General features: G+C 44.2%; 1 protein-coding gene across 1 annotated transcript in view; it reads left to right on the top strand.

Moving 5' to 3' along the window:
- atp1a3a (ATPase Na+/K+ transporting subunit alpha 3a) overlaps positions 1-19,327 on the top strand; it is a 42,190-nt gene extending 22,863 nt beyond the window's left edge. The window contains exons 7-25 of the mRNA XM_075449978.1: positions 1,207-1,320; positions 1,774-1,908; positions 4,884-5,001; positions 5,468-5,556; positions 5,845-6,024; positions 7,421-7,619; positions 8,235-8,479; positions 9,303-9,495; positions 9,585-9,760; positions 9,861-9,997; positions 13,918-14,068; positions 14,190-14,358; positions 14,478-14,632; positions 15,441-15,564; positions 15,701-15,846; positions 15,971-16,101; positions 17,691-17,792; positions 17,900-17,991; positions 18,132-19,327. Of these exons, the coding sequence (XP_075306093.1) occupies positions 1,207-1,320; positions 1,774-1,908; positions 4,884-5,001; positions 5,468-5,556; positions 5,845-6,024; positions 7,421-7,619; positions 8,235-8,479; positions 9,303-9,495; positions 9,585-9,760; positions 9,861-9,997; positions 13,918-14,068; positions 14,190-14,358; positions 14,478-14,632; positions 15,441-15,564; positions 15,701-15,846; positions 15,971-16,101; positions 17,691-17,792; positions 17,900-17,991; positions 18,132-18,160 (2,685 nt within the window). The 3' untranslated portion in view covers positions 18,161-19,327. The remainder of the gene's footprint in view (positions 1-1,206; positions 1,321-1,773; positions 1,909-4,883; positions 5,002-5,467; positions 5,557-5,844; positions 6,025-7,420; positions 7,620-8,234; positions 8,480-9,302; positions 9,496-9,584; positions 9,761-9,860; positions 9,998-13,917; positions 14,069-14,189; positions 14,359-14,477; positions 14,633-15,440; positions 15,565-15,700; positions 15,847-15,970; positions 16,102-17,690; positions 17,793-17,899; positions 17,992-18,131) is intronic.
- Positions 19,328-25,656: the final 6,329 nt, after the last annotated feature.

The following is a 25,656-nucleotide window of genomic DNA, read 5'->3' on the forward strand; positions in this document are numbered from 1 at the left end:
TGAGGCTAATGGCTACAGCCGGGGCTAAAGGCTACAGCCAGGGCTAACGGCTACAGCCGGGGCTAAAGGCTACAGCCGGGGCTAACGACTACAGCCAAGGCTGACAGGTACAGCCGGGGCTCATGCCTACAGTCCGGGGCTAACGCCTACAGCCGGGGCTAACGCCTACAGCTGGGGCTAACGCCTACAGCTGGGGCTAACGCCTACAGTCGGGGCTAACGCCTACAGCCAGGCTAAAGCCTACAGCCGGAGCTAACACCTACAGCTGGGGCTCACGCCTACAGCCGGGGCTCACGCCTACAGCCGGGGCTGACGCCTACAGCCGAGACTCATGCCTACAGCCGGGACTAACGCCTACAGCCGGGACTAACGCCTACAGCCGGGACTAACGCCTACAGCCGGGGCTCACACCTACAGCCGAGGCTCACGCCTACAGCCGGGGCTCACGCCTACAGCCGAGGCTCACGCCTACAGCTGGGGCTCACGCCTACAGCCGGGGCTAGGCTAACGCCTACAGCCGGGGCTCACGCCTACAGCCGGGGCTCACGCCTACAGCTGGGGCTAACACCTACAGCCGGGGCTAACACCTACAGCCGGGGCTCACGTCTACAGCCGAGGCTAACGCCTACAGCCGGGGCTAACGCCTACAGCCGGGGCTAACGCCTACAGCCGGGGCTAACGCCTACAGCCGGGGCTCACGCCTGAAGCCGGGGCTAGGCTAACGACTACAGCCGGGGCTAGGCTAACGGCTACAGCCGGGGCTAACGGCTCCAACGCGCACAGCGTGAAATAACAAAATGCTTAGCTCAGACGAGAGGGAGGGCTCATGGTGAAAAGCCAGAAGCGTTGAGTTGTAATGACTGTAACATGCTCCGGAATATAATCACACACTGATGACCTGTCACAGTTCAGTTGGTACAGGATGTAAATGGATGTTTTATGAGGGATTTGTTGAAACGTGAGATGACAAGCCTGGTGTCACAGTCATAACGTAGCAGAGAGCAAATAGCTTCTGACAGCTGGAAGACATCAGCTGGACGTGAAACTTAAATGTTAGTTTCCTGAAAAACTCTGGTACAGTTCAGGGTTTATTTAGTGCTGCCTCTGCAGCACTTTGTTTCTGTTTGTCTCATCTTATATGATCCATTATTAGATAAAAGGGATGTCACTTGATTAATTTATGCCCCCCCCCTCTTATCTCTGCAGTTGTATCTGGGCATCGTGCTGTCAGCTGTCGTCATCATCACCGGCTGCTTCTCCTACTTCCAGGAAGCTAAGAGCTCCAAGATCATGGAATCTTTTAAGAACATGGTCCCGCAGGTACCCCACGCACGACTGTTCAACTTCTCTTAAATACCACATTGAATCTTTTCAAGTGGAGGATGATTTCAGTGATCATCCAATGATTATACGTGCTTTATTATCCACTATGACTGCAGTTACTAATCTGAATTTACCTGAAGGAACGGGTTATAAAAGTCATTATTGCTACAATTCCTGGAGGGACTAAACCCTCTAATTCAGAGAGTGAAGGATGAGGAGGACTCATTTAATCATAATGACAGCTTCATATCGGGTTTCAGGGCCTAAAGGTGTTTATTAAGTGGTTTTATTAAGCTTTATTCAGATGTTCTGTCACACCTTTTTTAGTCTAAATGGGGACCGCTTTCGCTTTATTTTGTGCAACAAATGTTTCAACACTTATATTTTGTAATGGCTAACAATGCTATATCCATTTATGCTGTTTAAGAATAATTCTTTCTCTGTTCCCAGCAAGCTTTGGTGATCCGAGAGGGAGAGAAGATGCAGATCAATGCCGAGCAGGTTGTAGCAGGAGACCTGGTGGAGGTGAAAGGAGGAGACAGGATCCCCGCTGACCTCCGTATCATTTCCTCTCATGGCTGCAAGGTGAGCTGCTCACACACACATGGACTCCGGTAATTACACAGACCCGAAGAAAGGACTGTTCTCTATAGGGCTGCAACTAACGACTATTTTAATAGTCGACAAATCACAGACTATTGAAACGATTAGTCGACTAGTCGGATAATTATTAATTTTTCTTAAATTTAGCATGAAATTGCTTTAATTTAGTAGAAAATTATAATAAACGCAAGAAAGATGGGTACTTCAATGAAAAATGCATCTTTTATTCAACTTTGCTGTGTGCAGTGCTCGGTCAGTATAGTATTCTTTAGCAGAAAGGGGACCATGGTGGCTCCCATCTTCGGACTGCATGCATTTAATTTAAAATACGTTTGTCAGGCACAGTCAGGCATAACGTTAAAGCTCTCTTTTAACCCTCTAACCGCCAAAGTCGCAGAATTGCGACATGACGTCACCATAAACAAAACAGTCTGCAGATAAAATAAACGGGCTTTAAGGTGTTCAGTCCTCCTACCACTAGTTGGCAAACATGTTACCCTTTCAAACAAGACCAAGCTGACGTCATTTTGTAGTCATTTTGTAGTTCACAGTGTTTTTATAAGGCAGTGCAAAAAAGCCGCGCTAGCTCAGACACGGAAGCAGTTATTCAGAGCTTTTCTGTAGAGACGTGCGAGTCGAATTTTTATTGTCAGCGAACTATTAGTGAGTTTTTAACACCATGGCTTGTAAGACGTTGAACCGTGCGGAAGTATTGAGCATGCTATTTGCCGATTCCGACTCCGAAGGAGAGTTTTTACCTCGTGAGGAGGAGGATCGGACGCACACTCATGCTTCCCACGGTGAAACTTCCGAAGGCAATGGTGCCGGCATGCGAAGCGAGGCTGTTCTCCAAGCACACACACACACTCCAACTCATTCGGTGCGGTTATCCAACCTCAATGGAGTGGGTGGTAGTGGGGAATGCGGTCGCAGTGTACGTAGAGGTGTTGGTCGAGGAATCAGGGGTGGGAGAAGTGGGTCTGGTATCTTTAGCATGCGCTCTCTCCATCCAGCCCCCTGTGCCGCGGCGCGCCTATCCGCCAGCGCAATGATCCTGACATTTTACCACTTCTTTTATTATTGTATTCCTCATTCCTGATTATTATGAATAAGGTTGAACAGGTTAAAAAAAAAAAAAATCAATTCAATGTCTTCCACTTCTTGCATGTGTTTTCCTACCCTATGGTATCCTAATGATGACAGTATTTTACCACTTTCTCCTGTTTTTTTGTTGGTTTCCTCCTTATGAATGATGGTAAAAGACAGAAAAATGAAAATAAGTTCAAACATCAAGTCAATATCCACCATTTCCTGAAAAAATATAGGCAACTTTTCGCATGTGTTTTCCTACTATATGGTAATGATATGATTCCAATATTTCTTGAACATAATGAGATTCAAAATGGCTGCCACCTGATGACGTCATAATATGCAAATTAGATCAATAATTTCATACCCCACATAAACTATGGATCACGGGCAACATTTTTCTAATGTACAGTAGGCATCTATCTTTAACCCCCTTTCAGCCACCAGCCTTGGAAATATTAATGTCAAAATCCAGTATTTTCAAAAAACAATCTTGGAGCCTAAAGGGTTAAAGCGAAAAAAGGAGCATAAAACTGAAACGCAGCCTCACCTTGTTTAGTAAAATGTCCAAGGTACATCAAAAACAAAACGTATTGGCTTGAATGTTACTTGAATGTTACCGAGGTGAGTCAGACTCCGTTTCGTCCAACTGCCCGACGTGCTTTCTCTTTAAATGTTCGTGCATCACCGAGGTGCTGCCGTGAAACGCAAGGCCTGCTTTGCAAACCTTGAAAGTAATCTTTTTATTTCCTGTATCCTGGCTAAAATGCTCCCAAACTTTAGAAGTTTTGGTACGTGTGGCTAATGTGTTGGACGCCGCCATTTCTGTGCACGTTACCAACAGAGACGCTATTGTGCATGTGCGACTCTAGGCAGAGATTGCAATTAAGTGAGATGCCTCACTGTGTTGGGAAAAACACGTCCGGGGACAGAGTCGACAATAGCCGCTTTCGGACAGACCGTTCTAAGAAAGTAGTTATCAGAACTACCCTCCTCGAATTTCGTTCTGATAACTATCCTTCCCCAGCGGAACTGTTTCAGTCTGCATTCGCACATGAGTCGGGACCTGATAGGGACTGATGCGGCGCGCGCAGCCGTCTGCGTCAGTGACGTGTTAGCCGTTAGCCGTTTAGCGCTACATTCAAACACAAAACAAAACGGTAAAAGTAAGGAGAGTAGAAAAAACACCACCAAGAAGCTAACATGGAGAGTGGGGAGGCCACTGTGTTCATGGTCTGCATGACGGTGATATTAATCATGGACGATCACATCAGGCGTCTAATATCGAGGCTGGAAGAGCTCACAGAGTCAGGAGACGATACTTTTTCATTTCATGAAGGAAGAAAGGAGAGCAGAGCGCTACAGACAAATGAGACCAGTGTAAGTTTAACTTATTAAACACCCGCCGGTTGTGTCAGTGTCCATGAGGAAACATTTCAGCTGTGATAGCATGACATGGGGCGTAGCTACGGACCACCACACACCTCCGTCAGATGCGTTCTATAGAACCATGAAAAGACCCGACCTCGGAGAAGGAGCTAAATAGTTACAGGAACTAAGGGAGAAAGCCCCGAGTTCCTGTATGTTCGAACACGGGAGAAAACGGCCCCGCGGATTAAAAGGTTATTAGAACTGCCAAAGGTTCCTACAGTCCGGAAGCGGCTATTGGAATTCATTGTTGACTATTTATTTTATTTATTTTTGTCGACGAATCGTTGCAGCCCGAATTCCCTATAAGGTCTCCCCCCAAAAAGCTCAGTAAAGCTATCTCTGTCTTTAGCTTTGCTCCCAGTCCCATCGTGTCATTCTCATCTTTTTCATCATGTGTCTTGAACACTAATCAAATAGTTTGATCCCACTTTATCCAGGTGGACAATTCCTCTCTGACGGGTGAATCAGAGCCCCAGACCAGGTCACCTGACTGTACCCATGACAACCCCCTGGAAACCCGCAACATCGCCTTCTTCTCCACCAACTGTGTCGAGGGTGAGTTCAGCATCATCATCACATCTTCTCAAACCAGATGTGTCTGAGGACATGCTCCCTCTGCAAACATCTGGAGTTACTATGCCTTCATTTACACTCGTTTTAAGTTGAATTATTGTATCGTAGTCGGCTGTTTGGCTGACAGCTGGTTCCTGAAGGAAAATGAGTCCGCTGTGACATCAGAAGTCATCTGGGACGTTAAGATATGATCCTGTTTAACCTTGTAAATGCTCCAGCGCAGTCGGTTCAGCCACCGTCTCACTTGGGGCTGCAGCTCACATTATCTCAGTGGTAGAAAAGCAACATCATTACGTGTGGTGCCCTCTGGTGGTGTAATGAAGTCCTGCACCCTGCCACATCTGTCCGTCAGTCTACGCTCTTTCTTTTCTGCGTTTTTGTCCTTCTCTGCATTGTTTAAACGTCTCTTTAGCTGCGTAGAATTCATCTAACTTCTCTGCTTCTCCAGGAACAGCACGCGGTATCGTCGTGTGCACCGGTGACCGCACAGTGATGGGCCGCATTGCCACCCTCACCTCAGGCCTGGAGAGTGGCAAGGTAACCAACTCCTTATCACCGCTCAGGTGCTCTCCAGCAAGGCACCACACCTCCAGTTACCACATCATCAGTGCATTAGACCCTTCTGTTACACACTTACTTTGCAGTTATTGTTTTACATAGTTAAGTAAATGACTTAATAAGGAGTTGATTACACTAGCTTCACCGATGAGTTTAAGTGTGATTAAATGATAAATAAATAAGTTATTCAAACAGAAAGGCCTCTGCTTTTGTGTAAAATGTCTCATCTTGGACATGAAATCACCAGTCACATGTTTCCTTTTTCAGACACCCATTGCCAAGGAGATAGAGCACTTCATCCAGATCATCACCGGCGTGGCTGTCTTTCTTGGAGTGAGCTTCTTCATCCTCTCCATCGTCCTGGGTTACAGCTGGCTGGAGGCTGTTATCTTCCTCATCGGGATCATCGTGGCTAATGTCCCTGAAGGACTGCTGGCCACAGTCACTGTAAGTGAGCAGAGACGCTGTGTGTTGTGCTTGTTTTCGTCATAATTTAATCTGTGATCAAGAATGACAGTCAAAAATATCTACTTTGTATGTGTGTAGAAGTATTTTTCTCCAGTTATGGGATGTCTTCATTTGTCTGTTTTTTTTTTTTTTTCTGTCTCAAACTGTTTTTCTACCCTCCTCGTGTTTTTTCGTCGTGTTTTTTTCTCTGTGACGTGCACAGACTTGGGTTAAACAGCAGTTTCAGACACTTAGTATTCTCTAAGCTGCACAGAATCTGAGAAAATCACATTTTCTCTGACTGACAAAGAGGAGTTTATAAGAACCGTGAGTTATATCTTCTTTTTTTTTTTTAAACAGAACCCATCCTCTGACATTCACTGATTCCTTTAGCACCAGAAATGTGCTTTTCTATTGTAAAATGAAAACTATCTTGCACAAATGACACTAAATCAGATCTTGTTGTTGTCGTCGGGCAGATTAGCAGTTTCACCCTCGTCTGACTGTGTTTTGTGTACGTTTGTTGAAGTGTTTTTGTTGTTTTTTTGTGCACAGCTGACGTCGTCTCGTCGTGTGCTTCCCTCGTCTCTGTGCTTGTGTGTTTTCTCTGATGTTTGATGTTACAAAACGTTTATGTGTATCTTTGTGAGTATCTTTGTGCTTTAATATTCTCTTGGTGTCAGTTTGTGTGTCGGTGGTGAAGCTGGTGTGTTGTCAGCGTATCTCACCTACTTCTCTCCCAAAGCAGCCCCCATAAGTGTTTGTGTTTCTTTCTCCATTTTCCTCTTTGTACGTCTCTCTCCTCTCTTTTCCAGGCCAGTGGCGGTGCTCGCTGCAATGACAACGACTAGCTAATGTAATGACACGAGGCCAGTTACTAGTTAGCTTAATGAACTGAATTTGGCCTATTCTGCTTGGCCTTGGCTAGCTCTGTTTGGCCTTGCCGTACTTGGCATGATGATATAATGCACCGCTGCTCAGCTCCATCCCCTCACTGCCTTGGTTCTCTCTGCTTTGCTTGTTGGGCTGTGTTTGAATTCTGAGATGAGTTTTTAGTGCATTTTGATACGTAGAGACACGTTTAGATAAGAAGTCTGTCGGGATGAACATCTCCAGGCATTTCCGGGGCTTGATATCTCAGTTGGGGTTAAACGTTTCAGGTGGTTGGCCAATGACGCTTGAAGTTAGTTAAATGCCTGTAGATGCTCATCTGTGGTGTTGATTAACCATACAAGGCACTAATTATTTTTCTGTCTCTCTCTTTAATTTGTTTGCATCTATTCTCACCCTACGTTTCATTCTATCACGAGCACCTTCTCTCCTTTGCTGCTGCACCTTCCCATCGTCTCTCCTGTTTCTTCCTTTGCTTTCGTCCGTCTTGTCACTCTTCTTCCAGGTGTGTCTGACGCTGACTGCCAAGCGAATGGCTCGTAAGAACTGCCTGGTGAAGAACTTGGAGGCTGTGGAAACTCTGGGCTCCACCTCCACCATCTGCTCTGACAAGACGGGCACCCTGACCCAAAACAGGATGACCGTGGCTCACATGTGGTTCGACAATCAGATCCACGAAGCTGACACCACAGAGGACCAGTCTGGTGAGAATTCCCTGTGTTTGTGTCTTCATTCCAAATATTAATAACCTTTGTTTCTAAATGCCACGGTGGATATTGTTAGAAAGAGGGCTTCTGAATTTTATGATATTTGGAGGATATTTCTGGAACTGTTGAGGGAGGGAGAACGAGATAATGAAAATTATTTAATGCAAGCTGTAACCTACATTTGGAATACTTTTTTTATTTATTATTGTTTTATTTTTTTATTCATATATGCATTTATTTACTTATTTATTTTTATTATTTTCATTATTTCATATTCATTTAATTATTATTTTAAATTGTTGGATGTTGTTATATTAACATGAAAAACCAATAAATATATGTTTAAATGCCACGCTGGAACTTCAGGTGAAGACAACAATCCAATCCAATCCAATTTTATTTATAAAGCACTTTACAACAACCTCAGTTGACCAAAGTGCTGTACATAAAAAAAATAAATAAGTAAATAAAAATTTAAAGAATAAATTAAAAGACATACAACAGCTATATAATTTAAAACAATAATAATACTAAAATAAATTAAAAAAAAAACGAACAAAACAAAAAGCAGGCTAAAACATCAGTTCACATCTGTGGTTGTTTTACCTCTAGGCTCCTCCTTCGATAAGAGCTCAACAACATGGGTGTCTTTGGCCCGCATCGCCGCACTGTGCAACCGTGCTGTGTTCAAGGCAGGTCAGGACTCTCTGCCCATCCTTAAGCGTGATGTGGCTGGCGACGCCTCCGAGTCGGCTCTGCTGAAGTGCATTGAGCTGTCCTGCGGCGCTGTCAAGGCCATGAGGGACAAGAATAAGAAGGTGGCCGAGATCCCGTTCAACTCCACCAACAAGTATCAGGTGAGGGCCGACCGCTCGCTCCTTCAATGGGAAAACAAACCACGCATAAACAAAGTTAACTGGCTTAATTAATACTTAATAATGTGACGGCTGGCTTTGGCACCTCGTCTTCAAAGCTGGCCAAAGTTAAAATGTTTTTAAGTCGTCATGACCTTGAGAAAGCCATCCATGCCCTAATAAGTTCAAGGTCAGACTATTGCAATGCTCTTTATGTCGGCGTCTCCCAGTCTTCAGCTGGTGCAGAACGCTGCTGCCCGTCTTTTAACCAACACCAACAGACGTGTGCACATCACTCCCGTTCTTAACTCCCTCCATTGGCTTCCTGTCCTTTATAGAACTGATTTTAAACTTTTAATGTTGGTTTTTAAAGCTCTTAACGGCCTCGCCCCATCGTATTTATCTGAGCTTTTAACAGTCCTGGTAGAGCTCTGAGGTCAACAGATCAGTTTCTGCTGGAAGTGCCCAGGTCAGAATACAAACCCTGGGGTGAGCGAGCCTTTTCCCAAAGCTGCCCCCAGGCTCTGGAATAAGCCCCCCGTCCAGCTGCGTCTTATTTCTGACTTGGGCCATTTAGGATTGCTTTAATACCCAGTAGCATGTTGACACTTTTATCTTATTTGATTTTGTTGTATTTTATTGCTTTCACTGTTCTTTTATTGTTTTTATTTGTTTTTACTTATTCTTCTCTTTATTTATTACCTGTTGTAAAGCACTTTGGTACATCGTAAGGATTGTCTGTAAAGGGCTGTATAAATAAAGTACATTTACATTTAATTGTGCAAAAGACAGCTTTATACTAACGGTGGAATCTGTTGTCTTCTAGCTCTCAATTCACGAAGCCGAGGAGGAAAGTGACAACCCCTACCTGCTGGTGATGAAGGGAGCCCCAGAGAGGATCCTCGACCGCTGCTCCACCATCATGGTGCAGGGCAAAGAGCAGCCCATGGACGAGGAGTTGAAGGAGGCTTTCCAGAACGCCTACCTGGAACTGGGAGGACTGGGAGAGAGAGTACTGGGTAGGGATGAGAGGATGGGAGTTTATTTTTTGGAAAGTGTACGGGACGTAATCAGAAGACGGTTAGTAACGACCTTTCTTCCTCTGCAGGTTTCTGCCACGTGTTCATGCCAGAGGACAAGTATCCGAAAGGTTTCGCCTTCGACACAGATGACGTCAATTTCCAAACAGACAACCTTTGCTTCGTGGGCCTCATGTCCATGATTGATCCTCCCCGAGCAGCCGTGCCCGATGCTGTGGGCAAGTGCCGCTCCGCTGGCATCAAGGTGTGCACCTTCCCGCTCTGACATTAGGACCGCATCCACATAAGTTTTCCTCTGATTAATAAACCACGTTGTTATTTCCCTTCTTCTACTTCTCCTTTAGGTTATTATGGTTACTGGTGACCACCCAATCACAGCCAAGGCCATTGCTAAAGGTGTCGGTATCATCTCTGAAGGCAATGAGACGGTGGAAGACATCGCTGCACGTCTGAATATTCCCGTTAGTCAAGTTAACCCCAGGTAAGATTTTGATTCATCCACAGAGCTTCAAGTGAAGTATCTTTGTGACAGCAGTACGTATGATACGCTGTACTTTCTGTTCGTATCTTTGTGACAGCAGTACGTATGATACGCTGTACTTTCTGTTCGTATCTTTGTGACGGCAGTACGTATGATACGCTGTACTTTCTCTTCGTATCTTTGTGACGGCAGTACGTATGATACGCTGTACTTTCTCTTAGTATCTTTGTGACGGCAGTACGTATGATACGCTGTACTTTCTGTTCGTATCTTTGTGACGGCAGTACGTATGATACGCTGTACTTTCTCTTCGTATCTTTGTGACAGCAGTACGTATGATACGCTGTACTTTCTCTTCGTATCTTTGTGACGGCAGTACGTATGATACGCTGTACTTTCTCTTAGTATCTTTGTGACGGCAGTACGTATGATACGCTGTACTTTCTCTTAGTATCTTTGTGACGGCAGTACGTATGATACGCTGTACTTTCTGTTCGTATCTTTGTGACGGCAGTACGTATGATACGCTGTACTTTCTCTTCGTATCTTTGTGACAGCAGTACGTATGATACGCTGTACTTTCTCTTCGTATCTTTGTGACGGCAGTACGTATGATACGCTGTACTTTCTCTTAGTATCTTTGTGACGGCAGTACGTATGATACGCTGTACTTTCTCTTCGTATCTTTGTGACGGCAGTACGTATGATACGCTGTACTTTCTGTTCGTATCTTTGTGACGGCAGTACGTATGACACGCTGTACTTTCTGTTCGTATCTTTGTGACGGCAGTACGTATGATACGCTGTACTTTCTGTTCGTATCTTTGTGACGGCAGTACGTATGATACGCTGTACTTTCTGTTCGTATCTTTGTGACGGCAGTACGTATGATACGCTGTACTTTCTGTTCGTATCTTTGAGACAGCAGTACGTATGATACGCTGTACTTTCTCTTCGTATCTTTGTGACGGCAGTACGTATGACACGCTGTACTTTCTGTTCGTATCTTTGTGACGGCAGTACGTATGATACGCTGTACTTTCTGTTCGTATCTTTGTGACGGCAGTACGTGTGATACGCTGTACTTTCTGTTCGTATCTTTGTGACGGCAGTACGTGTGATACGCTGTACTTTCTCTTCGTATCTTTGTGACGGCAGTACGTGTGATACGCTGTACTTTCTCTTCGTATCTTTGTGACGGCAGTACGTATGATACGCTGTACTTTCTCTTCGTATCTTTGTGACGGCAGTACGTATGATACGCTGTACTTTCTCTTCGTATCTTTGTGACGGCAGTACGTATGATACGCTGTACTTTCTCTTCGTATCTTTGTGACGGCAGTACGTATGATACGCTGTACTTTCTCTTCGTATCTTTGTGACGGCAGTACGTATGATACGCTGTACTTTCTGTTCGTATCTTTGTGACGGCAGTACGTATGATACGCTGTACTTTCTCTTCGTATCTTTGTGACGGCAGTACGTATGATACGCTGTACTTTCTCTTCGTATCTTTGTGACGGCAGTACGTATGATACGCTGTACTTTCTCTTCGTATCTTTGTGACGGCAGTACGTATGATACGCTGTACTTTCTGTTTGTATCTTTGTGACGGCAGTACGTATGATACGCTGTACTTTCTCTTCGTATCTTTGTGACGGCAGTACGTATGATACGCTGTACTTTCTCTTCGTATCTTTGTGACGGCAGTACGTATGATACGCTGTACTTTCTCTTCGTATCTTTGTGACGGCAGTACGTATGATACGCTGTACTTTCTCTTCGTATCTTTGTGACGGCAGTACGTATGATACGCTGTACTTTCTGTTCGTATCTTTGTGACGGCAGTACGTATGATACGCTGTACTTTCTCTTCGTATCTTTGTGACGGCAGTACGTATGATACGCTGTACTTTCTCTTCGTATCTTTGAGACGGCAGTACGTATGATACGCTGTACTTTCTCTTCGTATCTTTGTGACGGCAGTACGTATGACACGCTGTACTTTCTGTTCGTATCTTTGTGACGGCAGTACGTATGATACGCTGTACTTTCTGTTCGTATCTTTGTGACGGCAGTACGTATGATACGCTGTACTTTCTGTTCGTATCTTTGTGACGGCAGTACGTGTGATACGCTGTACTTTCTCTTCGTATCTTTGTGACGGCAGTACGTATGATACGCTGTACTTTCTCTTCGTATCTTTGTGACGGCAGTACGTATGATACGCTGTACTTTCTCTTCGTATCTTTGTGACGGCAGTACGTATGATACGCTGTACTTTCTCTTCGTATCTTTGTGACGGCAGTACGTATGATACGCTGTACTTTCTCTTCGTATCTTTGTGACAGCAGTACGTATGATACGCTGTACTTTCTCTTCGTATCTTTGTGACGGCAGTACGTATGATACGCTGTACTTTCTCTTCGTATCTTTGTGACGGCAGTACGTATGATACGCTGTACTTTCTGTTTGTATCTTTGTGACGGCAGTACGTATGATACGCTGTACTTTCTGTTCGTATCTTTGTGACGGCAGTACGTATGATACGCTGTACTTTCTCTTCGTATCTTTGTGACGGCAGTACGTATGATACGCTGTACTTTCTCTTCGTATCTTTGTGACGGCAGTACGTATGATACGCTGTACTTTCTGTTTGTATCTTTGTGACGGCAGTACGTATGATACGCTGTACTTTCTCTTCGTATCTTTGTGACGGCAGTACGTATGATACGCTGTACTTTCTCTTCGTATCTTTGTGACGGCAGTACGTATGATACGCTGTACTTTCTCTTCGTATCTTTGTGACGGCAGTACGTATGATACGCTGTACTTTCTCTTCGTATCTTTGTGACGGCAGTACGTATGATACGCTGTACTTTCTCTTCGTATCTTTGTGACGGCAGTACGTATGATACGCTGTACTTTCTCTTCGTATCTTTGTGACGGCAGTACGTATGATACGCTGTACTTTCTGTTCGTATCTTTGTGACGGCAGTACGTATGATACGCTGTACTTTCTCTTCGTATCTTTGTGACGGCAGTACGTATGATACGCTGTACTTTCTGTTTGTATCTTTGTGACGGCAGTACGTATGATACGCTGTACTTTCTCTTCGTATCTTTGTGACGGCAGTACGTATGATACGCTGTACTTTCTCTTCGTATCTTTGTGACGGCAGTACGTATGATACGCTGTACTTTCTCTTCGTATCTTTGTGACGGCAGTACGTATGATACGCTGTACTTTCTGTTCGTATCTTTGTGACGGCAGTACGTATGATACGCTGTACTTTCTCTTCGTATCTTTGTGACGGCAGTACGTATGATACGCTGTACTTTCTGTTCGTATCTTTGTGACGACAGTACGTATGATACGCTGTACTTTCTCTTCGTATCTTTGTGACGGCAGTACGTATGATACGCTGTACTTTCTGTTCGTATCTTTGTGACGGCAGTACGTATGATACGCTGTACTTTCTCTTCGTATCTTTGTGACGGCAGTACGTATGATACGCTGTACTTTCTCTTCGTATCTTTGTGACGACAGTACGTATGATACGCTGTACTTTCTCTTCGTATCTTTGTGACGGCAGTACGTATGATACGCTGTACTTTCTCTTCGTATCTTTGTGACGGCAGTACGTATGATACGCTGTACTTTCTGTTCGTATCTTTGTGACAGCAGTACGTATGATACGCTGTACTTTCTCTTCGTATCTTTGTGACAGCAGTACGTATGATACGCTGTACTTTCTGTTCGTATCTTTGTGACAGCAGTACGTATGATACGCTGTACTTTCTCTTCGTATCTTTGTGACAGCAGTACGTATGATACGCTGTACTTTCTGTTCGTATCTTTGTGACAGCAGTACGTATGATACGATATACTTTCTTTATATTGAATCTGTTCCTGTTAGAGATGCCAAGGCCTGCGTGATCCACGGTACAGATCTGAAAGACCTCGATCAGGACCAGATGGATGATATTTTGAGGAACCACACAGAAATCGTCTTTGCCAGAACCTCCCCGCAGCAGAAGCTCATCATTGTGGAAGGCTGTCAGAGACAGGTACATTTACACAGAAGCAGACAAGCTAAGCTAACTAAGCTAACAAGCTAGTTGGCTAACAAAGCTAACAAGCTGGTGTTGTCGCACTAATGTGAGTCTGTCTCGTCTTTTTTTTTGTCAGGGGGCCATTGTGGCTGTGACTGGTGATGGTGTGAATGATTCCCCTGCCCTGAAGAAGGCTGACATCGGCGTTGCCATGGGAATCTCTGGCTCCGATGTGTCAAAACAAGCCGCAGACATGATCCTGCTTGACGACAACTTTGCCTCCATCGTCACTGGTGTAGAGGAAGGTGAGTGATGAAGGAAAAGGAGGGAAGGTGGGAGAGTGAAGAAGAAAATCGGGTCCATGCAGAGGTATAAAGATGTCCTTACAGTCATTACATTAAAATATTTATACGCATCCTTCCAGGGCGTTTGATCTTTGACAACCTGAAGAAGTCCATCGCATACACCCTGACAAGCAACATCCCAGAGATCACCCCCTTCCTGTTTTTCATCTTGGTCAACATCCCACTGCCCCTGGGCACCATCACTATTCTCTGCATCGACCTGGGAACTGACATGGTGAGGAAACCCAGACTTCCCCTTAACTCACACTCAAACAGTCGAGCACGCACAGTGAGCCATTTAAAATCAGGTGCACACACACACTGCATACGTGCACGCCAGACAGCTCACATACTGCAAAATATACACAGTCATGATGAATTATGTGTAAAAATGATCATTTCTCTACATTATTTACCGTTCTACATTAAACTCAGTGCAAATCTACGACTATGAAACAGATGCACTGTCGTGTCATCAGTTAAACGAGAACCTGAGTTCTACTTAAAGTAGCACTTACTGGAGAAAGGACACTCTCTGGCAGCACAGGAACACTATTTAAATGAAACTGGGCTGTAACTCTGCTTTTCTCAGAGTGAGGACCAAATCTTTGAAGCTTTCACTGAAGCACTGAAATGAGTAAATGCCAGAAAAAGTAGACGAGGAGCTCTTTGTCTGGCGTGTTTTTAGAGATTGATGCTGGTGCACCAGTTGTCAAGGCGCTCAGTTCCCACGGTTACAGATTTATTTTTAATGTTTTTTATGGCAATCGTTTGGCTGCAGAAGGACTCAGCGAGCCCTCTAAAACTGAATGAAATTTATACATCAAATAGGCTTAAAAGCATATGAGAAGACACAGAAACCATAATTCTCTTTAAAGCTGTGGATTTAAAAGACTTCATATGAGATAACGATGTCACATCACTTTGACAAACATTAGGAAGTTCAAAGAAAATAAAGTGTGTTCTATGACAGGAGGGCACAAAGACTAGAAAAGATAGAAGTAGTGACCATCTAAGCCTCTGTGTGCGCTCTCCTCTTGCAGGTTCCGGCCATCTCTCTCGCTTACGAAGCAGCAGAGAGCGACATCATGAAGCGGCAGCCCAGGAACCCTCTGAGGGACAAACTGGTCAACGAGAGACTCATCAGCATCGCTTATGGACAGATCGGTAGGAACATTTACTGCTTACAAAAAGCTGATCACATGTATCACACAAACTGAGACCGACCCCGTCAGAATATCTCCGCACCTCGTCGTCTTTCCACAGGAAGATAAACCCGATCTAACGCTGTGCGCTTCTGCAGGTATGATCCAAGCTCTCGGAGGTTTCTTCGCCTATTTTGTCATCATGGCTGAAAATGGCTTCTTGCCGTCCGTGCTTGTCGGCATCCGGCTGAACTGGGACGATCGCTCCAACAACGACCTGGAAGACAGCTACGGGCAGCAATGGGTACGAGGGTCCTGCTTCAGTGTGACTGTTGGGGGCCGTGTTTAAGTGACCTGATGCAAAGCGCGTTTATTTTTCATTTAATCGCAGTGATCTGATTTTTGTGTTCCTCTGTTCCTCCGTACAGACCTACGAACAGCGTAAGATCGTGGAGTTCACCTGCCACACAGCCTTCTTCGTCAGTATCGTGGTGGTGCAGTGGGCCGACGTCATCATCTGCAAGACCAGACGTAACTCTGTGTTCCAGCAGGGCATGAAGTGAGTGCAAAGTCCCCAGCTCACCTCAGAAAACCTTCACCATCCCCTCTGAACTGGCGTTATTTACTAATATTCTCAGGGAAGGTTTGTGTTGACACCTCTACACCTTCACCTGATGGAGATCTGAGTGGAGGACTGTATTACAGGTTTCGTACGGTCATGAAAAACCTGGGAAATTCATGGAATTTTAAAATCCAGGCCTGAAAAAGTGCTTGAAAAAAATAAAATCGCAAAAGTTTTGGAAAAGTCATGGAAATTTGTAACATTCATATTTTCAGGTCGTTCATTTATGCTGAGTTTGAAATAATGTATATGCTTTTAAAAGAAATACGCGCAAATTATAAGCAGGCATACGCTGAATACTACTGAAAAGTTCGTTGGCCATAGCAACCATAGACGGCCAGCAATCGGATAAACCAATGAAGTGAATCAATCCTGTGAAAGAATGGAAACAAGTGAATGAAACCTGCACTCACCCATTATGAAGTTAACTCTGCCAGCCCTTCCATAACCTGCTCAGCCAACTCCTTGACGTCGGGTATGGTTGCTAACGTTACGGCGGCTAGCATTAGCAACGAGGCTGCTAGGCTTGCTAAATCGGTAAGCATTGGGCTACTGAAGAAAGCTAGTCCTTTTAGCTACGTTATATTACTGTATCATCTTTCTTCTCGGCTATAACCTTTGTTTACGGCCACTGGCCCTAACCTGACGCCCTAGCTGTCAAATCACCAGAAGTTTTCACCGGAAGTACTGGCGCACACACAAAAGCTCTCTCCAGACATATCATTCTTTCATTCCGCCCAGATGAAATTTAATGCCACTCTTCGAAAATCGGCGAAATTTAAGACATTTTAAGACCTTAAAAAACGTATTTTTTATTTAAGACTTTTTAATGATCCGCGGAGATCCTGTAATGGCGGTATGGACTGATCCACTTGAGGGATGGGGGCAGGGGGCGCAATCATAACACGCACCTGCTTCTGAACTTGAATCTATAAATGTTTATTCTTTTAATCAAACTATTTGTTCTCATTCATTTGTGTCATTTGAGATAATATTGTATGCTTTGGAATTCTCATTGTTAGTTTTAATACTACATTTGATCACTTTTTCATGTATACACCGAGTTTTCACCAAATGTTTGGTCATGGAAATTTTGTTTAAAGTCATGGAAAAGTCTTGGAAATCTTTTGGTCAAAATGTGTATGAACCCTGGTATTAGTGCTTTTACCTCCCGTCACCACGACTACAGTGATGGGTTTATTGGTCTTTTCCCTTTGGTAGGCAGTCACTATTTAAATGACCCGTAAGCTTGATTTATTTATTAAAACCTCAGAATGGAAGAAAAAAAATGGTTTTGTGGTGGAATGAGAGGAGCTGTGGGTGTCAGTTACCTGCTGTGTCCACCAGGTGTCACTAAAACCCAAACTTACCCACGGGCCGTGACATTTATGGCCTCAGCTTATGGCAGATGTTTGCTCCAGTGTTCTTTGTCGTTTCCTCACTATCATCACTTTTTACTGTCCCAGCTTTGTCCTCGTGTCTTTATCTGTGTGTGCTGTAATGACCTCCCTTCTTCCTTCTTCCAGGAATAAGATTTTGATCTTTGGTCTGTTTGAGGAAACGGCCCTCGCTGCCTTCCTCTCCTACTGCCCCGGTATGGACTTGGCACTTCGGATGTACCCTCTCAAGTAAGTAGCATCAAACTTTGAATGATGGCAGCACCGTGAGGCTCGGTCCTCTTTGAAAGGTTAAAGTCTCGGTGTCTTTCTGAGACGGTTTCTGGTCTCTCTCTCAGGCCCAGCTGGTGGTTCTGTGCGTTCCCGTACAGTTTCCTCATCTTTGTTTACGACGAGATCCGAAAACTCATCCTTCGCCGGAACCCTGGAGGTAAGATCACATAAAAACACAAACTTTTAAAAGATTTGATCAAACACTTGATGGCTGACTTTTCTCTTCTTCTTCTTCTTCTTCTTCTTCTTCTTCTTCTTCTTCTTGTTTCCCTCTTCTTCTCTCCTCTCTTTCTGCAGGCTGGGTGGAAAAAGAGACGTACTATTAAATTATCAAAGCATCATTTTCTTCTTAACCCCATCCTTCCCTGAACTCATCCCTTCTTCTGTATCTCCCTCTCCTTCCCCCCTTTCCCTCCATCATCTCTCTCTCTCCTCTCGTCATTTTCAAAATGTACAAGAAAACCGTTTGCTCCTCCTCTTCATTCCTCATTTCATAAAGAAACAAAAAAAACAAAGAAATGCCAAGACGTCGAGGGGACCAACGACAGAGGAGGAGAGGATGAGGGAGGAGGAATGAGTCCCCCTCGTCCTCTCTGTCCCTCTGTCCTCTTCTTTTCTACCCAAAGTCAAACAGCTCCAATCTGCCACTAACACTGTTTGTGCCGATGTCGCTGACCTCACCGCTGAAGCCGCCTCTCTTCACACGCTGCGTGGAACTGACAGAATAAATATGATCAAAGCGTAAAGGTGAAACCCGACCGTTCCACTCCCGCCAAGCAGAGCAGCAACGAGGCGGCTCCCGTCGAGGCGCCGGATCCAGCTCCGTGATCACTGCCATTTCCTGCCCTCCGTCCACCGAGACGTTTCCTCTTTCCCGTCTTTTCTCTCTTTCTTCTCCTACTAGCTCACTGCCGTCCTCCTTTCCTCCTCCTCCTGTCAATAAAGAGTCAGTCTCACCATGAAACCGAGCCGCTCACTGACGCCCTATACAGGGTGGTTAAAAAGGTCCCCTCCTCCCCCCCTGTGTTGTTTTCTAATGGGCAACTGTGTTTTTTTAATTCAGAAAATGTAGATTTTCTGTTCTTTTTTAAGTTGGGAGTGGGTCCGAGAGCTTGTTTTCATTCAGACATGACAAAGCACACTTTCTCCCTTTCCTCTCCGCCTCCCCCTTCCCTCGTCCTCTCTCACACCCCGCACTGCCTCCCCCCTCCTCCCCCAGCCTGTCTAACTGTCACTGTTTGTCTGTTGGTGAACACCGTGCTAACCCGCCGTCCTTGTAGAAACTTCCACCCAGTTTCACTTCCCACCTCCTCCCCCGTCTCCCTCACCCAATCTAACCCCTGTTGGAAAAAAAAACAACAATCTTTCTGTGTCCTTGGAAAAAGAGATTTCTCTCCGGTTTCATTATTTAAATCTGTGGAAATATGGAACGAGGCAGCGAAAAAAAAAAAAGAAGAAAAAATTAAATAAAACAGACGGATCTCTCTTCTTCAGCTTGGTCTCCGGCTTGTTTTTTGTGTGGAGTTTTGTCAGAAAATGGAAATAAATACAAAGCTTTTCGCTTCAGATAGCAAACAACCAGGAGAAGATAAAGTTTATCTCACCATGAAGTAAAGTAGACTTACTTCTGACTTTGGCTTCTTTAATGTAAAGAAGCTTCTCTTCTACCATCCTTCCGTCTTATTGTGGGAGACTCTTTCCAAGTCAATCAATGAGCCTTTATTTTATGAAAATTAAATGCAAAGAACTGATTTTAAATCTAATTCCAAGATTACTGCTGAATTCTACCAGGGACACAAATGTCCAGCTGTGCTGTACATTTAATAAAAATAACTTAACTTAGATGAAAAACAACCTAATTCACCCCAAAAGGAAGTTAAACGGTATATATTATATATTGGATTACAGTAAATGTTAAATCTCGTTATTTAGGGCTGAATTCAGGAGAACAGCTGTGACACCAGCGGCTTGAACTCTTACTCCACGGTTTGTTTCTACCATCCTGAAACACCTCCGAGATGATGTTCCAACTTTGATCCTCCACATGTGACGGAGATAAAACATCAAATAACCCTCAGGGATCAAAAACAGTAGAAGTGGCACATTTAGCTGGAGTTAGCGCCGTCTCTCACAGCCTGAGCGTTCACGGTTCCCGGCTTCCTCCCAGCGTCTAAAAACGAGCACTTTGGGTTAATCGGTGACTCTAAACTGACCTCGGACTGAGTGTGAGAGCGTAAAGTTGTTCGACTCTGTGATGGGACTGGCTGGGTTTCCTCACCTTTCGGCCTTTTTCCTGAATTTACATGAAAACGGGACAAATCATCAACAATGTGTTGCAGATCAGCCTGAAATGGAGCATTTCCTCCACCAATCAAACAAAGAACATCTGAGGGTGTCCGGTGGTGGGATTTAGGAAATAGCTTTTAAAGACCCTGTGGATGGTGGGATGGGGTCTTTTTCAATTTAGCTCCTTTCCAAAAGGTGCCATCAGATTAATATCTGGTGAGTTTGGAGGCTCTTTGTTGTGTTTTGATCCTGTCCTCCCCCCTGTCCTGGGGGAGACCCCCCCCCTGCAGGTGTGTGACTGGTCTTTGAAAAGGTTTAGATTGGTAGAAAGGGCCTGAGAGCGGTGCTACTTTACCTGCCAGTGGTTTTAATGTTGTGGCTCATCTTTACCTGACACCTGCGCCTGATCAAAAAGGTTATTTTTTACGATAAGCCATCAAATGAGTATACTAAATCAGATCAGATTCTATTTAAATGCACTTAATTCGATTGATTGAACTGTATTTAATTTAACTTTCTTACTTTCTTTGTAAAGTGTCCTGAGCTAAAGAGAAGAAGATTAAAAATGGTTTAATCACATTTAAATGAGGGAGAGTTACCCACAGACAAAAATACTATAAAACACTTCAACTTTCTGTGGCTCATAAAGTCTTTAATGTGTGAAAAATTCAGTTAATTAACATTAAAAAACACAAATTCCAAAGATTGTACAATGAAATTAAATGGAAGCACAAAGTGTCTCATCATATATATACATATAAATATTATGGCTGGGAGAGTTAACTCGTTAATTATTTAACATCGACAAATAATTTATTAGCGCAGGTTTTTGTTTTTTTTTTAATTATAAAAAAAATTATTAAAATGTAAAAGTCTGCTGCTGTCTGCTGCAGAACCAGAAAAGAAAGTAATCGGCGGATCCACCAAACCTGGAGAAGGGTACGGAACTTTAACTCGGCCATTTTCATTTTAAAGTCCAGACGGCGGAGTCGACAGAACCAAAGTCATCTGTAAACACTGCCAAGTTGAATTGTCTTCTCAGCGTAGTAGTTCCAGTCTAAAATATCACTTAAAGGCAAAACACACAACTGATAGCAGCAAGTCATTCAAGGAAACAGACAGTGGAGCGAGGCTTCTACATAAAAACTACAGAAAGATGCTGATGTTAAAAGTGTGTTTGCACAACAAATGTTATGGCACTTTCATTCATATGGCAGCACATTTAAAATAAAACTAAATGCTAAAAGCTATACGCTACTTTTGAATTCATTTTTGGATTTTGCGTACAAATGCGATTAATCGTGATTAATCAGGGAAATAATGTGATTAATTAGATTAAAAATTTTAATCGTTGCCCAGCCCTATATATATATATATATATATATATATATATATATATATATACACACACACACACACACATATACATATATTAGTGAAGCACTAAGATCCATTTATTTGGTTTATTTGCTCTCAAATACAATGTACACCAGGTAAATAAAGGCCAAAACCAGTCAGTTAAACTGTTAAATGTCCTGCTGTCCTGTAACAACTGATTAAGATCCTAACACAAGGATTCTCATGATAATCGCATAAGAAAAAGGCCTATTTACCAATAATAAGTGCACGTGAGCGTCTTTGTTGCTCTGCTCTCTACGGCAGCGATTTATTCGCCTACCTTCTAAGGTTTGTGAAGTCCCCGCTTTCAAACTCCTTCCCACCTCATTTCGAGTCTGTCGAGCTGATTTATCATCTTTCATCTTTTTTTTTTTCCACTTTTATCTCATTCAAATCCATGAATGTCTGCATCACCTGCAGCACTTGTTATTCAGAAAAGCTGAGAGAAAACGCAGCGTGCGGCTCAGTTTCATGCTGCTCGTGTACTTGTGAAGGGATGAGCTTTCTGTTTGTGCGTCCGGACACACGCACACACACTCTGAGTGCACTGGTGTTCATGTTTCATGAATACTATTACAAGGCTCACAGAGCAAATGAGGGCTACTGCCCACTTGACGCACACCCTTGTAACCCAGGGATATAGGTCACCTCTTTAGATAGTTTGCTTTGCTCAGTTCTTCTGCTTTCTCTCAGGACTTCCATGCAACCTGATACAATGTCCTGCTGCTCAACAAGTACTTTTAGGGTAAATATATATCGCTATGATTACTTTGCACAAGATGGGAAATGTTAAAAGTCCTCCTCCAGCAGCTGGTAATCCTTTAGAAACTCACCTGAGGTCCTAAAATTGTTGCCATGCATACAAACTAGCTGTACGCCCCCCACCCAGGAAGTAGTCGGGGTCCTTTTCCTCCAATCTTCTTTGTGGAACACGGATGTTGTCGGACCACATCTTTCATACATCTTGTGGCTGTTAGGGTCTTTTTTAACAAGGTTAAAAACATATCTGGGTAGTGGCTGCTCCTCACAAGTCTCACGAGAATTGTCATGAATTTACTTCAAGAAAAGCAGAATGTTTTAATCAAGTTGATCGTAAAAAAAGTAAGTAAATTACACGCCCAGGTGATCCCTCCAGTCCATTTTAAATGAGCTTTGGTTCAGAGAAGACGCCAGTGTTTCTGGATCATGTTCACGTTTGGCTTCTTCTCTGCATGATGGAGCTTTAACCTGCTTTTGTGCTCACAGACGATGATTCCCGGAAGTGTTCCTGAGCCCACGCAGTGATTTCCAGGACATAATCGGGTCTGTTTTTTTAATGCAGAGCTGCTCGAGGGCCCGAAATTTGTGGGTGTCCGATACTGCTTTTCAGATGTCTCCATTTGTATCAGCAGGTTTTGCAACTTGCTGAACCTCTGCCCATCTTCACTTCTGAGAGACTTTGCCTCTCTGAGGTGCTCTTTTTGCACCCAATCGTGTTACCGACTTGTTGCTCATTAGCCTGATTAGCTGCAGCGCGTTCCTCCAGCTGTTTCTGTGCAGAAACACGTGCTTTTCCAGCCTTTTGCTGCTCCTCTTCTTACGTTCTTTGAGACGGCGTCCCTGGTTCGTGAGATTTTCGCATCATTTTTTATTTGAGTTACACTGGAAAAAATCAAAGTCTTACCAAGTATATTTGTCTCATTTCTAGTCAAAATATCTCATTACACTTAATATAAGACACAACTGCCTAACAAGTACTATTTCAGCCAGATATAGGGACTTGTTTGAAGACAATACATCTGGAATATCTTGTTAAATGAAAAAGTCTTGAAAAAAAATAGTTTTGAGTCACATATCATATGAAACAAGGTTTTTTTGACATTTGAGGAGGTTTTTAAGCTAATTTCAAGATCACTTTTATCTCAAAAGTCCTAAATATCACATCTTATTTCAAGAAATCTTGACAAGCCGATTTTCACTAGTTCCATTGGCAGATTTGTTTGCTTATTTCAAGCAAAAACGTCTTGTATTTGTTGTTTTTCTTACTTATTTTTGAAGGGGCATTTTTTCCAGTGTACGCTTTAAAAACGGCGTCCCAACTTTTCTGGAATATGGCTCACTAGCTTTTCCAGGAGCGGCCCGGTGTCAGCTCTGCGAGCCTCTAAAGGATAAGGGAGTGCAGATAATGGAGGGATGGATGTCTTATTAAGCACATTTGCCATCCAGAGGAGGACAGAAGGTCACCCGTGTGATGTGAACTTTCCTTCTGATAACGATCTCTGACTTAAGCTTTTGCTGAAAACGTCTTCCCGACATCCCGCTCTGTTGGAAATGGCAGATAAATGTAGATCCCATCTCTCTGTATCATCTCCACCCTCCCAGTGGCTCAGTTACACCAGCTGAGGATGAAAATCTCCCCACAAAGTTCAGCTTTTCTCCGGACCGGCCGTACCTCAGAGCGTGGATGCAGCACGCTGCACCGTGTTGGCTCTTTTGTTTCCTCCTGCCCCTGCATGTGTAAGTAATGTCTGAGGAGCCCAGTGGAGCCGGACACCCTCAGGTGAGCGCCACTCGAATAAAAGCATCTATTCACACAAACGCAGCCGGGACAAACATCTGTTAGAATATAAAGGAGAGGAGATGCCTCATAGCACTGCAGCTCCCCTCATTATGACACACATACACACTCCTTTCTTATCCTCCATAACAACCACACTGCAGCGCACACACCCTCTCCATCTTCTACCCCCCCACCTCCAAATCACACACACACACACACACACACCATCTCTCAATCTCCTACCCGATTACACCCGCACGCTAAAACCCCTTTTTGCACACCTCCCCAACACACACATCCCAACCTTCCCTAAAACCTTTTTCGCTTCCTCTGACACACACACACACACACAGGCTCTTTTTGTCAGCCACTAACCCCCCCACCACCACTTCCACCCCCCCTCCTCCCAGTAATCTGGCTGGCCCGTGGCCTCCTCTCTCTCGCTCCACTGTTCTGTGTGATAGAATATCGATCGGTTTGCCTCGGCTCGGCGTGGAGCAGGAGGAGGGGGCGGCTGTAGGGCTATAGGGGGAGTGTGTGTGTGTGTGCGTATGTGTGCGTATGTGTGTGTGTCTGTGTTGGGGGTGGGGGGGTAGTGGTCAGACATGCTCCAAGGTTGTTACCACAGCAACAGCAGGATGGGTCAGAGGGTTGCCATGGCGTCTAGGTCGCAGGGTCAGGGGGAGGGTCCTGGAGGGCTCGCGTTCTCTCCCTGTATGTATGTGTGTTTGTGTTAATAGGAAAAGTGGGAGAAGGTGGGTGGGTGGGGGGGGGGGTCCAGTCCAGCTATATTGGGTGTGTTAATAATGGATGGTTGTATGTGGTCGCTGTCTTTTTCTCTCCTCCCTCCGTCCGTGTCGCAGCAACAAATGCAGCAGCCGAGCATCAGCGCGCGTCAGCTTCTTTTATTCAAAAAAATATAACACACACACACACACTCTAAACTTTAAAACTTCCTGTTTCCTGAATTTAAAGGGGTAGTTAGCTCCTTGACATGAAGCTGTATGACATCCCATATTAGCAACATCATTTATGAACATTTTCTTACCCCTGCTGCGTCCTGTGAGCCGAGTTCCAGCCTCGTTTTGGTGTTGATGAAGGTAGTCCGGCTACTTGGCTGGGGTTTAAAAAATAAAGCGTCTTGCTTCTCAAAACAATATGCGTTCAAAAGAGTAATACATTTGCATCAAAATCGTTCTCCAGGAAAAAGTCAGACCTCACAATCTTTTGATACTATTTTCTCTCCCTTCGTATCACTGCCTGCTGCCGCCTTCTGATAGCCGCACCTGTTACGGTGTTTGCTGCTCGGTCTGCACAGTTTACACAGCAGGCAGTGATACGAAGGGAGAGAAAATAGGGCCAAGCAATTGTGAAGTCTGACTTTTTCCTGGAGAATGATTTTGTGATGCAAATGTATTACTCTTTTGAACGCATACTGTTTTTAGAAGCAAAACACTTGATTTTTTAAACCCCAGCCAACTAGCCGGACTACCTTCATCAACACCAAAACGAGGCTGGAACTCGGCTCACAGGACGCAGCAGGGGGTTCATAAATGATGTTGCTAATATGGGATGTCATACAGCTTCATGTCAAAAGCG

The sequence above is a fragment of the Odontesthes bonariensis genome, chromosome 18, assembly GCF_027942865.1.
Source record: "Odontesthes bonariensis isolate fOdoBon6 chromosome 18, fOdoBon6.hap1, whole genome shotgun sequence".
NCBI lineage: Eukaryota > Metazoa > Chordata > Actinopteri > Atheriniformes > Atherinopsidae > Odontesthes > Odontesthes bonariensis.